Source organism: Oncorhynchus kisutch, linkage group LG22 (genome assembly GCF_002021735.2).
Source record: "Oncorhynchus kisutch isolate 150728-3 linkage group LG22, Okis_V2, whole genome shotgun sequence".
In the NCBI taxonomy this organism is placed as follows: Eukaryota; Metazoa; Chordata; class Actinopteri; order Salmoniformes; family Salmonidae; genus Oncorhynchus; species Oncorhynchus kisutch.
Genome location: NC_034195.2, coordinates 11,469,024 through 11,482,754, shown reverse-complemented (window position 1 = coordinate 11,482,754; position 13,731 = coordinate 11,469,024). Strand labels below are relative to the sequence as shown.

At 41.3% G+C, this 13,731-nt stretch overlaps 1 protein-coding gene across 1 annotated transcript; it reads left to right on the top strand.

Annotated features, from left to right (window-relative positions):
* Positions 1 to 1,926: 1,926 nt before the first annotated feature.
* LOC109867483 (CTD nuclear envelope phosphatase 1A-like) lies at positions 1,927 to 10,784 on the top strand. The gene is made up of 8 exons (XM_020456664.2): positions 1,927 to 2,812; positions 4,908 to 4,974; positions 5,949 to 6,067; positions 6,248 to 6,319; positions 6,826 to 6,942; positions 7,513 to 7,624; positions 9,773 to 9,857; positions 9,974 to 10,784. The coding sequence occupies exons 1-8, from the start codon at positions 2,708 to 2,710 to the stop codon at positions 10,032 to 10,034; spliced, it is 738 nt and encodes a 245-aa protein (XP_020312253.1). The 5' UTR covers positions 1,927 to 2,707; the 3' UTR covers positions 10,035 to 10,784.
* Positions 10,785 to 13,731: the final 2,947 nt, after the last annotated feature.

Genomic DNA, 13,731 nt, shown 5'->3' with positions numbered 1-13,731 from the left:
CTTCATTTAAATAGTACCCTCAAAACACCAGTCTCAACGTCAACAGTGAAGAGGCGACTGGCCTTCTAGGCAAAGTTGCAAAGAAAAAGCCGCATCTCAGACTGGCCAATAAAAATAAAAGATTAAGATGGGCAAAAGAACACAGACAGAGGAACTCTGCCTAGAAGGCCAGCATCCCAGAGTCGCCTCTTCACTGTTGACGTTGAGACTGGTGTTTCCCAGGTACTATTTAATGAAGCTGACAGTTATTAAAGTGAATATGCATAGATAACAGAGAGTAGCAGCAGCGTAAAAGGGGGGAGGGGTTTAATGCAAATAGTCTGGGTAACCATTTGATTAGATGTTCAGGAGTCTTATGGCTTGGGGGTAGAAGCTGTTTAGAAGCCTCTTGAACCTAGACTTGGCGCTCTGGTACTGCTTGCCATGCGGTAGCAGAGAGAACCGTCTATGACTAGGGTGGCTGGAGTCTTTGACAATTTTTAGGGCCTTCCTCTGACACCACCTGGTATAGAGGTCCTGGATGGCAGGAAGCTTGGTCCCAGTGATGTACTGGGCCGTACGCACTACCCTCTGTAGTGCCTTGTGGTCAGAGGCCGAGCAGTTGCCACACCAGGCAGTGATGCAACCAGTCAGGATGCTCTCGATGGTGCAGCTGTAGAACCTTTAGAGGATTTTACAGCTTGTTTCTAGCATAAAGCATTGCAGACCAAAGCACTGTTATAGATCACATTATATAATCAGATATGTTTTATTTTCTTGTAAATCTTAAGCTAACAAGGGGTAGGCCTGTGCTTTTTGCTATTTTCTTTAATACAAATTAGACTTATGGCATACCCTCTCATACCTACTCAATTCGAGTCTTGGTTTTAACTTAACAGTCCTTCACTGACACGGCGGTAGGCTATTTAAAGAGTGCATGGTGGATGGAGGAATTGGCTGACAAATCTATGGATATAGCAGCCTATAGCCCAATTTCATCTGTCAAACAGGTATGCCTAGTTCTTATTTCTTAAATAGGAAGAAATAGGGTCCAACACAAAGCCCTCTTGTTGTTAGTAAAGTCTCATTAAATTGAATACAGTTCAAATTAATTATGCCTACTCAAATTTGCCTACTTTCAGCACCATGAGCTGTCCATTTCCGATTGATTGTGCCACTGCTTCAAATTTCAGCACCACAATGTAAATCAGTCGAATCTGGCTTATTCTGAGGTCAATAACTCTGATAAATAAACTGACATCATGGGCAAGAAACATATTGTTTGTAATCAAATCAATTATAGTAGATGCAAGTTATCAAACTTGACCGCCTGTCCTCCTCCTCATCTTCACACTCTCCTTTTCAAACTGAACACAACATAGATTATAGGCTAGGCCATGCACAAGATTAGACTACGGCCTAATCAAAAATATAAGATTTTGATCAGCAAGAGCAGAGCAGGCCGGGGTTCAGGGTTGGAATATCCATTGCCGTGTTAAATGCAGCCTAGTTTAATTAACACCATCCCAGCAGCTAGCTAAAAAAAAAAATATATATATATATATATATATATATATATATATATAAAGTTTATTCTCTGCTTCACAAAGCATGCGCTTTGTAGACTTTAGGCTATGGATCATTAGATTGAGACCACACTTAATTAATAGCCTATAATTCTACTTGATATTGTGTGCCCAGCAGAGAATCAGAGATGAGAACTAATTCTAAAACACTAAGAAATATTGACATTTCATAAATTACAAATTGCATGACCCTCCCCTGGACTAGATTAATAACAAATACTCCCTTAAACTGAAATTGAAAAAGTATGACCCACCCCATTTTCCTCCAGGTACCCATTGTGTACATTTCGATCCATCCCCTAGGCTTCAGCTTTCTGGCTCTGTTTGAATGTGGCTCGATGGCTCGTTGTTCGTTGCATGCGATTGACTCTGGTCTTGGGGCTGTACGCAGCCAGGGATACATGGCTGCCTGTCAGGCGATGTTCAGGGCTTATATGCCCCACGAGCTTCTCTCAACCGGCTACGAAAAGGTCACTTCCGGTCGTAACTGTTGCTGCATTCATTTTCTGGTTGGAACTAGGGAACTCTGAAATGTCCGACTTGCTAATAGTTTATAGTTATACACGTGCCGCATTCACTCAGTTAGCAAGTTGGCATTCTCTAGTTTCCTAGTTCTGAATAGCACGTAAACGTGGCATGTATACCGCCTAGTCGAAACCACGTAGTTATGGCGGCGTGCTGTCCAGTTCCGGATTTGTTTGAAGTATGTGTTGACGGCGTCTAGTTGGGACTTTGGCATATTTCGTCAACCAACTTCAATTTGTCAACCTAACTAAGCAAAGTTAGAATTGTATCGTTGGTATTTTACAAGGACGTTTCCTTTTATACACTTTTCTAGCTTACCAGGGCTAGCTAAACTAGCGACCGAGAACCAGCGAATGCTAGTTGCTACTCGCCTGGATTCATCGCTTTCATTTTTAATGACGGTTTAGCTACTTTTTAAAAGGTTTTTTTCTTCATTCATTTTCAATCGAGTGTGGCGAAAGTAGGATTTGAACTGAGCACACGATTGCTATTGGTCGGTGTCTACTTGACCTGCAGCTGCAGGTTCTGGAGGGAAGAGGCTGGGGACCCGACTCAACCGGAGTCTCTCGGGCTGTACCGCTATTTGTGCCGAGAATACTGTTTGAGTGACTGTCGAAATGCTGAAGACCCGTCAGTGTTTACTTGGCATTCGCACTTTCCTCGGAGTGACGTCTAGAATATGGGGGTTTATTCTGTACATACTCAGGAAACATTTAAGGACGGTGAGTATTCTAGAAATGTATATGTAATACATTGGCCTCCTACTATGGGATTTCCCTAATCAATATCACTCGGATAATGATAGTTGGATAAACTAATAGCACACACTTGGCCCATTTGGACTTGCCAATGCTCTTGAGACGGTCCATCTGAAGCTCACACATATATATATATATATGTATACTACTATATACTACTATATATATATATATATATATATATATATATATATATATATATATATATATATATATATATATATATATATATATATATATATATATATATGAGAGAGAGAGAGAATGCATTGCACAGGAAGAAGCTGTACTCTATCGCCTGTTGTGGACAGTGTTTATGACACTGTATGCACATGGTGATGATTGGACTCGGGACTTTGGATACGGATTAGATGTTTCAGGTGTAACTAAGCAGAGCTGGGAACTCTATACACACTCTGAAATAGTACCATTTCTTCATACTTGAAAATAAGAAAGGGAAGAGCAGTGGATAAACCAAAACATCTGAATCTGACTACACTTTTTACAAAAAAGTACAAATGCTGTCTTTTACAAGACCTAAACCAAGTTCTCTCAAAATATGATTATCATTTTTCTTCAAATATTTTATTACCAGTTTAGCTGACAGTGTATTGCAGGTTCGGGGGTGGCAGGGTAGCCTAGTGGTTAGAGCGTTGGACTAGTAACCGGAAGGTTGCAAGTTCAAACCCCCGAGCTGACATGGTGCAAATCTGTCGTTCTGCCCCTGAACAGGCAGTTAAACCACTGTTCCTAGGCCGTCATTGAGAATAAGAATTTGTTCTTAACTGACTTGCCTAGTTAAATAAAGGTAAAATAAAAAATTGCCTAGTAGAAATCCTTGCTGGATAGATGGTTGTATATTTCCTCTCTGTTGACTCACTGTAGTGTAACCTAGAGCTTCCCATCTGTTCAGATGGGATAATGGCTCTTCAGACAATCAACCCCTCTCTGTTGACTCTCTGTAGTGTAACCTAGAGCTCTAGGGGGAACCTAGAGCTTCCCATCTGTTCAGATGGGATAATGGCTCTTCAGACAAACAACCCCTCTCTGTTGACTCTCTGTAGTGTAACCTAGAGCTTCCCATCTGTTCAGATGGGATAATGGCTCTTCAGACAAACAACCCCTCTCTGTTGACTCTGTAGTGTAACCTAGAGCTTCCCATCTGTTCAGATGGGATAATGGCTCTTCAGACAATCAACCCCTCTCTGTTGACTCTCTGTAGTGTAACCTAGAGCTTCCCATCTGTTCAGATGGGATAATGGCTCTTCAGACAAACAACCCATTTGGATGACCTTTCCCTGTTTTATGTAACCACTTGACTAAGTGGGGTATTTTCTTCAACCAGCCAACTATAATCAGCATGGTAATCCCTATTAGCCACTCACTCATTGTTCAGCTGGTCCTATAACAACTTTTTGCTGCAGAACCGAACCAATCCACTGTAGTAGGAAAAGGAGAAGGCAATAGCTTGCATACTACTGACTTCACACCGTATTCACACAGCATGGTACGCTGGACATTCTGTCAATAAAGCGTGGTGACTGAGCAGGTTTTTGTTTTTATCAGCTCTACAGTACAAGCGAAAGTATCCTACTCTATCTGTGTGTGTGCACAAAGGTCTCACAAGGCTGCCTGCCTTGAAACTACCCTGTTGCGTCTGTTTGACAGTCCTGGACAGCTGAGGATGTGTGTACATGTGTGCTTGCGTATGTGTGTTAAATATAGCCCTGGTGCAGAGGGCAAATTGAAGTGTGATTCCTGGAGGAGAACCACTGTATGTATCTATGTTGGAGGAGTATTTGAAAGGAATAGAGCAGTGCCAAACTGTGTTGGTGTCATTGGAACGTAATTTCACATATGTCTGGAACCCATTGAAGTGTTATGTAATTCCAGGTGCATAGTAAAAAAAAACTATATTTGACAACTCCAGCACACTGCTATTGCTCTACAATGTATCTAACAAATGGCCTAACCTTATTGTGTTTATAAGAACAACTTTTTGGAATTTGTCATTCTTCAGGTTCTCAATTTTGACAGTTGCTCATCTCTTCCTGTGCAGGTAATCCAGTACCAAACAGTGCGTTATGACACATTACCTCTGTCGCCTGTGTTCATAAACCGACTCAGTAAGTATCCTGTTTATTTTCAACAACGCTATAATAATAATATATTTATTTTATATAGAGCTTTTCATTATACAGATAATCTCAAAGATGCTTAAAAACAAAAGTCACATCCGGCTGTGACTGGGAGTTCCATAGGGCGGCACACAATTGGCCCAGCGTCATCCGGGTTTGGCCGGGGTAGGCCGTCATTGTAAATAAGAATTTGTTCTTAACCGACTTGCCTAGTTAAATAAAGGTGAAATACAAATATTTTTTAATGTAGTTTGGATGAAAAAAGTAAGTAAGTAAGAAAGGTCCGGATCATCAGGCCAGCCCTTGCAATCCCCAGCTTCTCTGCAGACTCAGTGGATAGATACTCCTCAAACAACATGTTGCACCCACCTGTGTGAAGCCGGCATCCTCTAGATTTCTATAGGGCGCCAATTATTGGGATAGTCCTCCTTGGAGTGAGAGATCCACTACAACAAGCCTCTGTGATGTCCAAGCCTATGCTATCTTCAGTTTCAAATCAAATGAAAGCTAGTTAGCCTCTGGGCAAAACAAAACAAAACTCTTGCCGGTGTCATAACACCGTTGAATCAGTATATAAATAATCAAAACTTATTAGGCTAACAAAATCCAATATAAAATCAAATAAAGAAAACACAAACAATAAAATATAAAACATCTTTAGAGGAGCTCTCTGCCTAGTCTACTTCATGGTGCCATGGCAACCACAAACTAATAATGTCTCATAAGAAGGTCAAAGGTTCTTAGCCTTGTCCCAGATCTTTTTGTGCTGTCTTGACAACTGTTAATGTCGCTATCGTGATTGTCATGACATTGACAGTAAGAGTTGGTGTGAGGGAAGAAACAGATCTGGGACCAGGCTATGAAACCAGGGATTTATGGCTTAGGCAGAAACTGATACATTTGAGGTTACTTGTTTAGTTTTTCTCTCTGGTGTTGAATGTGATTGCGCTCTTGCTCATCAGATGCCGTTAAGAGGAAGATTCTGGTGCTAGACCTTGACGAGACCCTAATTCACTCCCACCATGACGGGGTGATGAGACCCACAGTGAGACCAGGCACTCCCCCAGACTTCATTCTAAAGGTAATGGCCTATACGTTTACTGTCTGACTGATTTATTAACATCACCTTGTCAACACACACACACACCAGACTGACTAATATTCATCGTTGACTCATTAACTCCAGGAATATGTTTCCTAACCTTTCCTGCTCTTATTCTCTTTCTCCCTCATTATTTATTTATTTCTCTCTCTTGTGAAGGTGGTAATCGACAAACATCCTGTCAGGTTTTTTGTACATAAAAGACCGCATGTGGACTTCTTCTTAGAAGTGGTGAGTGATAGTGCCTTTTGTGTCAATATCCAAACAATTATTCTTATATACTGTATCACAATCGACCGTGATTGGGAGTCTCATAGGGCGACGCACAATTGGCCCAGCGTCGTCTGGGTTTGGCCAGTGTAGGCCGTCATTGTAAATAAGAATTTGGTCTTAAACGACTTGCCTAGTTAATATAAATATATATATATATATATATATATATATTTTTTTTTTTTAATTGAGGATTAATTGTCTATGTAAATTAGTTCCATGTGTTTGTAGGTTTTCAAGAGGCTAAGGAAATTCTAAGTCTTGTGTTGTTTATTCTCTCTACCGTAGCTCTTGGGGATGAGGATAAATGTGTGAAAAGTGCATTGAGCGAGCATCAATTATCAACTGGGGTTGTAGCCTACAGTTCATTAATTTGCAATTGATTAATCACTTGTACTTATTTTGAACACATTTGTCTGGTGGTTCTCTCGCCTGTTTGTTTGTGTGCCTGTTTGTTTCTCTCTTAGGTAAGTCAGTGGTATGAGCTGGTGGTTTTCACGGCTAGTATGGAAATCTATGGCTCAGCTGTGTCTGACAAGCTAGACAAGGACAGGGACATCCTGAAACGAAGATACTACAGACAGGTAAACAAACCTACTGACACAGGTTCACTTCATCTCTGTACAGTTATGCACCCTGCTCAGTCTTCTACTCTAAAGGCTAGTTTCCTGGACACAGGTTAAGCTTAGTCCTAGACTAAGCACTTTCAATTCACTTTTAATTCTGTGTCCAGGGAACTGGCCCTGGATGTCTATTTGTCATTATTTAGAGCAGGGATGTAAAATATACGGCACGCGCCGGATCCGGCCCGCAAGCCCATTCAATCCGACCTGTGGGTGGTTTGATAAAAAAACTCAGTCAATCAACATTGAAATGACTAAAACCAAATCGAAACTGTAGAAATGATATTGGACCTACATTTATAGTCTCTTCACTCTGTCCAGCTTGATAACAGTCATCAGTCAGGCAGTATCGAAAATTTCAAAAGCAATGGATAGAGGACTATGAAGACCGAATGTGGTCCGCGGGGCAACATTTCAACATTTGTTTGACACACCTGATTTAGAGGTTCTCTCTAGAAAGGATGTACAGTTAGACTTGTCACTCATTTGCAACATATACAACTCCCGTTTATTCCTCTTTTCTCTGTCTAGCACTGTACATTGGATCTGGGTAGTTATATTAAAGATCTTTCTGTGGTGCACAACGATCTATCTAGTGTAGTCATCCTGGACAACTCGCCTGGGGCCTACCGCAGCCACCCTGGTAAGCAACTGCCTTGATGTTATATTTACTACATGTACAGTGCCTTCAGAAAGTATTCAAACCCCTTGACCTTTCCCACATTGTTGTTACAGCCTGAATTTGAAATAGATTACATTTAGATTTTGTGTCAATGATCTAGACAAAGTACCACTTAATCTCAAAGTGGAATTGTGTGTTTTTTTTATGTTTACACATGAATAACAAATGAAAAGCTGAAATGTCTTGAGGCAGTAAGTATTCAACCCATTTGTTATGGCAAGCCTACATAAGTTCAGGAGTAAACATTTGATTAACAAGTTGTATGGACTCTGTATAATAATAGTGTTTAACATTATTTTTGAATGACTACCTCATCTCGGTATCCCACACATACAATTATCTGTAAGGTCCCTCAGTCAAGAAGTACATTTCAAGCACAGATTCAACCACAAAGATCAGGGAGGGTTTCCAATGCCTCACAAAGAATGGCTCCTATTGGTAGATGGGTTAAACTACAAAAATATTGAATATCCCTTTGAGCATGGTGAAGTGATCAATTGCGCTTTGGATGGTGTATCAATACACCCAGTCACTACAAAGATACAGGCGTCCTTCTTAACTCAGTTGACAAGAGAGGGAGGAAACCGCTCAGGGATTTCACCATGAGGCCAATGGTGATTTTAAAACCGAGTTTAATGGCTGTGATCGGGGAAAAGTGAGGATGGATCAAAAAGACGAAATCCAACGTTCCTTAGTGGTCTAGTTACAGTTTTGACTTAAATCGTCTTGAAAATCTATGGCAAGACTTGAAAATGGCTGTCTAGCAATGATTATCAACCAACTTGACAGAGCTTGAAGAATTGAACAAATAATCATGTGCAAATATTGTACAATCCAGGTATGCAAAGCTCTTAGAAACTTACCCCAAAACAATCACAGCTGTAATTGCTGCCAAAAGTGATTTTGGGTGATTAGGTCTGGCATTCCAATTCATCCCCAAAAAAGGTGTTCGATATGATTGAGGTCAGGTTCGCTGTGCAGGCCAGTCAAGTTCTTCCACACCCATCTCGACAAACCATTTCTGCATGGACCTCGCTTTGTGCACAGGGATGTTGTCATGCTGAAACAGGAAAGGGTTTCCCCAAACTGTTGCCTCAAAAGTTGGACGCACAGAATCATCTAGAATATCATTGTATGTGGTATCGTTAAGATTTCCCTTCAATGGAAGTAAGGGGCCTAGCCTGAACCATGAAAAACAGCCTCAGACCATTATTCCTCCACCAAACTTTACAGTTGGCACTATGTATCTTGGCAGGTAGTGTTCTCCTGTCGGACTGCCAGATGGTGAAGCGTGATTCATCACTCCAGAGAACGTGTTTCCACTTCTCCAGAGTCCAATGGCGACGAGCTTTACACCAGTCCAGGTGACACTTGGCATTGCACATGGTGATCTTAGGCTTGTGTGCGGCTGCTCGGCCATGGAAACCCATTTCATGAAGCTCCTGACGAACAGTTATTGTGCTGACGTTGCTTCCAGAAGCAGTTTGGAACTCTGTAGTGAGTGTTGCAACCGAGGACAGACGATTTTTACACGCTACACGCTTCTGCACTCAATAGTCCTGTTCTGTGAGCTTGTGTTGCCTACCACTTACAGTTGACCGGGGCAGCTCTAGAAGGGCTGACATTTGACGAACTGACTTGTTGGAATCCATCATGGTGCCACGTTGAAAGGCACTGAGTTCTTCAGTAAGGCCATTCTACTGCCAATGCTTGTCTATGGAGATTGTATGGCTGTGTGCTCGATTTTATAGAACTGTCAGAAACAGATGTCAGAAATAGCCAAATCCACTCATTTGAAGGGGTGTCCACATACCTTTGTATATGTATTGTATATTTTTGTTTTATTTTTAATAAATGTTTTAAAAAATCCTATAATTTCTTTCACTTTGACATAAGTTGACATCCCACTTTGTAACATAACAATGTGTAAAAAGTCAAGGTGTGTGAATACAAGGCTCTGTGCTAAAACAGCCAAATACACTTTAGATATATTCCTATCTACCACACTATTATTCCAAAATAAGTTTCAAAAGGGGCTTTTCTTCTGTCATCATGAATCTGTCCTGTCTCCTTATCCTCTTGTCAAACATCTGTGTGTTCACCTCACAGACAACGCAATACCCATCAAATCGTGGTTCAGCGACCCAAGCGACACAGCTCTTCTTAACCTGCTACCCATGCTAGACGCCCTGAGGTATGTCTCAAAGATATTACACCTGTGATGAGCGGCCAAGACTAGTGATAACTCATTAGTCTGTTGTTTTCCATAGTAATTCTCCAGTTTCTCTTCCCTCTTCATCTCAATCTCAGGTTCACCTCAGATGTCCGGTCCGTCCTCAGTCGAAACCTCCATCAGCATCGGCTATGGTGATTCGCCATCGGCGCCAGCCTCAGCAGCTCCACCTCCTCTTTTTAGAATGCCTTCTCTGCTGGTTGTTGCTCCACCCCCCCCCCCCCCCCCCCCCCCCCCCCCCTCTCTGCTCAGCTCACATCTCCCCTGTGTGAGCCTTTTTAAGAAGGGTGAGGACAAAGACTGGGGGCCACAAATACCGAGGAGGGAGCTATGTATAAGGAAGGAAAACAAAGTGGAGAGGGCAAACTTTTTATTTGTATTTTTCCTGAATGGAAACTCTTGCCTTAAAGTCCTTGGATTCTGGGAGTGCATGTTGAGTGTGTTTGTGTAAACATGTGAGAGTATGCTTGCATTAGTCACTTTTTTGTTGTTGTTGATGAAATATGAAATCTTTTAAACTATTGACTATGGAAATACTGATTATGAGACGATGAAGAAACCAGTCCTTATTTCAGAAAAATGACTTGAATGTTGTGTAGTTAATACAGATGTAAGATTTTGACCCTTCTTCTCCATCCACAGAGCAAAGTTAAGTTTTATTTTCATCAATCTTTCTATTCATGAGCATGTTTTCTTCCTTGGACTTTTTCAAGCCTGATTTACTCCCGTTCTCTTTAAACCATGTACCATGTACACATTATCCCATTTCCTTCAATGTAACTCCAACATCCTGGCCCATTGAAAAATGTAAGCTAAGGCCTTTGGTGGGTTTCTGTCGGTCAGACATCAAATCGATCAGTGTCCAATAAATTGCTTGGCATCATACTATTTTACTGACCTTAATTCATGATTGTTGTCTCATGTAATGTTACTGCTTATATTTTGTGATCTTTGTTCGCTGCATTCCATGGTGAATCTCTGAAACATACATTTCTGAGCAATATTTTTTTAAACCATATTGGCTGACATGGATCCATACGGTCAATGCATGGATCACACACAGCTGTGTTTGACTTGTGATTATTCTGCATTTATTAATTATTGAATTGATAGACTTTTGCTGTCAGTGGAAATATATTTTCTGACGTACAGGTCTTTCATCCAACCTGGAGCAGGACAGAAGGGTTTGAATGGGGCAAATGTCCAGGGGGTGTTTCCTGAAAAGGGACCCCTTCTCATTTAGTCCTGTGAACTTGCCAAAAACTGTGATATTGACCATGATATTGCAATAAGGTGTAATTGCAGACTGTTAATTGGGGCGTTTCTCGATTTCAACGCCCATTTGTACCTGCCATTGGTCAGTTCCCACACTGTCCACAAACTGTTTATAATCGAGGAAACGTCTTTTTTTACTTGAGTTTGAGTTTTAAATTTTTTTACAGGGACAGTGCACATGAATCAACGTTTCAGTAAAAGTGCCGGTTTTAGCCAGCCGGCTAATTTTCAACCGCAGTCCCTGGGCAGGTTATTAAAAATAATTACAATATACAGTGGGGCAAAAAAGTATTTAGTCAGCCACCAATTGTGCAAGTTCTCCCACAACTATGACAGACAAAATGAGAAGGAAAAAATCCAGAAAATCACATTGTAGGACTTTTTATGAATTTATTTGCAAATTATGGTGGAAAGAAAGTATATGGTCACCTACAAACAAGCAAGATTTTTGGATCTCACAGACCTGTAACTTCTTCTTTAAGAGGCTCCTCTGTCCTCCACTCGTTACCTCTATTAATGGCACCTGTTTGAACTTGTTATCAGTATAAAAGACACCTGTCCACAACCTCAAACAGTCACACTCCAAACTCCACTATGGCCAAGACCATAAACAAAATTGTAGACCTGCACCAGGCTGGGAAGACTGAATCTTTAATAGGTAAGCAGCTTGGTTTGAAGAAATCAACTGTGGGAACAATTATTAGGAAATGGAAGACATACAAGACCACTGATATTCTCCCTCGATCTGGGGCTCCACGCAAGGTCTCACCCCGTGGGTCAAAATGATCAAAAGCGGTCCGGTGAGCAAAAATCCCAGAACCACACGGGGGGACCTAGTGAATGACCTGCAGAGAGCTGGGACCAAAGTAACAAAGCCTACCATCAGTAACACACTACGCCGCCAGGGACTCATCCTGCAGTGCCAGACGTTTCCCCCTGCTTAAGCCAGTACATGTCCAGGCTGTCTTAAGTTTGCTAGAGAGCATTTGGATGATCCAGAAGAAGATTGGTAGAATGTCATATAGTCAGATGACACCAAAATATAACTTTTTGGTAAAAACTCAACTCGTTGTGTTTGGAGAACAAAGAATGCTGAGTTGCATCCAAAGAACACCATACCTACTGTGAAGCATGGGGGTGGAAACATCATGCTTTCGGGCTGTTTTTCTGCAAAGAGACCAGGACGACTGATCCGTGTAAAGGAAAGAATGAATGGGGCCATGTATCGTGAGATTTTGAGTGAAAACCTCCTTCCATCAGCAAGGGCATTGAAGCTGAAACGTGGCTGGGTCTTTCAGCATGACAATGATCCCAAACACACCGCCCGAGCAACGAAGGAGTGGCTTTGTAAGAAGCATTTCAAGGTCCTGGAGTGGCCTAGCCAGTCTCCAGATCTCAACCCCATAGAAAATCTTTGGAGGGAGTTGAAAGTCCGTGTTGCCCAGCAACAGCCCCAAAACATCACTGCTCTAGAGGAGATCTGCATGGAGGAATGGGCCAAAATACCAGCAACAGTGTGTGAAAACCTTGTGAAGACTTACAGAAAACGTTTGACCTCTGTCATTGCCAACAAAGGGTATATAACAAAGTATTGAGATAAACTTTTGTTATTGACCAAATACTTATTTTCCACCATCATTTGCAAATAAATTCATTAAAAATCCTACAATGTGATTTTCTGGATTTTTCTGGATTTTCTGTCATAGATGAAAATTACAGGCCTCTCTCATCTTTTTAAGTGGGAGAACTTGCACAATTGGTGGCTGACTAAATACTTTTTTGCCCCACTGTAGATACTCATTGAGCAGTGAGCACACGCAGTGCAACATAGGACAAGCAAGACGTTGCATACAGACAGAGCAGCAAAGAACAAAAAGCAGCAAGACAAAATTCATAAAAGCAAGTGTTTCCACACCTCACAAGCTACAGACAACATGGAAAGCGGCAATACACAGCTAGGGATTATGTTCACAAATCTGAATGACCTTTAGCCATGTCTTCATGCATTTTGTGGAAGTGTGATATGTGGTGCAGTTATGTGTGTCTGATGGCAGTGTATTCCAGACATGGGAAGCTCTCATAGAGAAAGAGGATTTACTAAAGGTGCTTTTCCCTAAGGGAACTATACAGTCACCTCTCATGGCAGACCTTGTGGATCTGTTGCCATATGTTTGGGTTTTCTGTTTAACAAAAATGCTCAGTGGAGGGGGAGCCAGGCCATTTAGGATCTTGAATACAAGACATGCGTCGGTGTATTGCACAAGATTTCCCCAACTCAGGAGATCATGCTTTCTGAGGATGTAACAGTGATGATGGCTATTGGGCTTCCTATCAAGCACTTTGAGAGCCTATTTGTAGAGACTGAATAGGTTTTAATGTTGTACAGCAAGCTTAGGCCCAACTAGTCAAGCAGTATGTTAAGTGGGGGAGTATCATAGATTTGAAGTACAGTTTTATAACCTCTGTAGTCAAACAATGTCGTATAAATCGGAAATTATCTAGGTTGAATTTGGTTATTTGAATGACCTTTTTCACGTGCTTTTTAAAAGAGAGATTGGAA

Excerpts from the sequence above, each read along its gene's own strand:
- LOC109867483 (XM_020456664.2), top strand. The coding sequence starts at position 2,708 with ATGCTGAAGACCCGTCAGTGTTTACTTGGCATTCGCACTTTCCTCGGA. Across the intron at positions 7,625-9,772 it reads GGCCTACCGCAGCCACCCTG|ACAACGCAATACCCATCAAA; the intron begins GTAAGCAACTGC and ends TTCACCTCACAG. Across the intron at positions 9,858-9,973 it reads CCCATGCTAGACGCCCTGAG|GTTCACCTCAGATGTCCGGT; the intron begins GTATGTCTCAAA and ends TCTCAATCTCAG.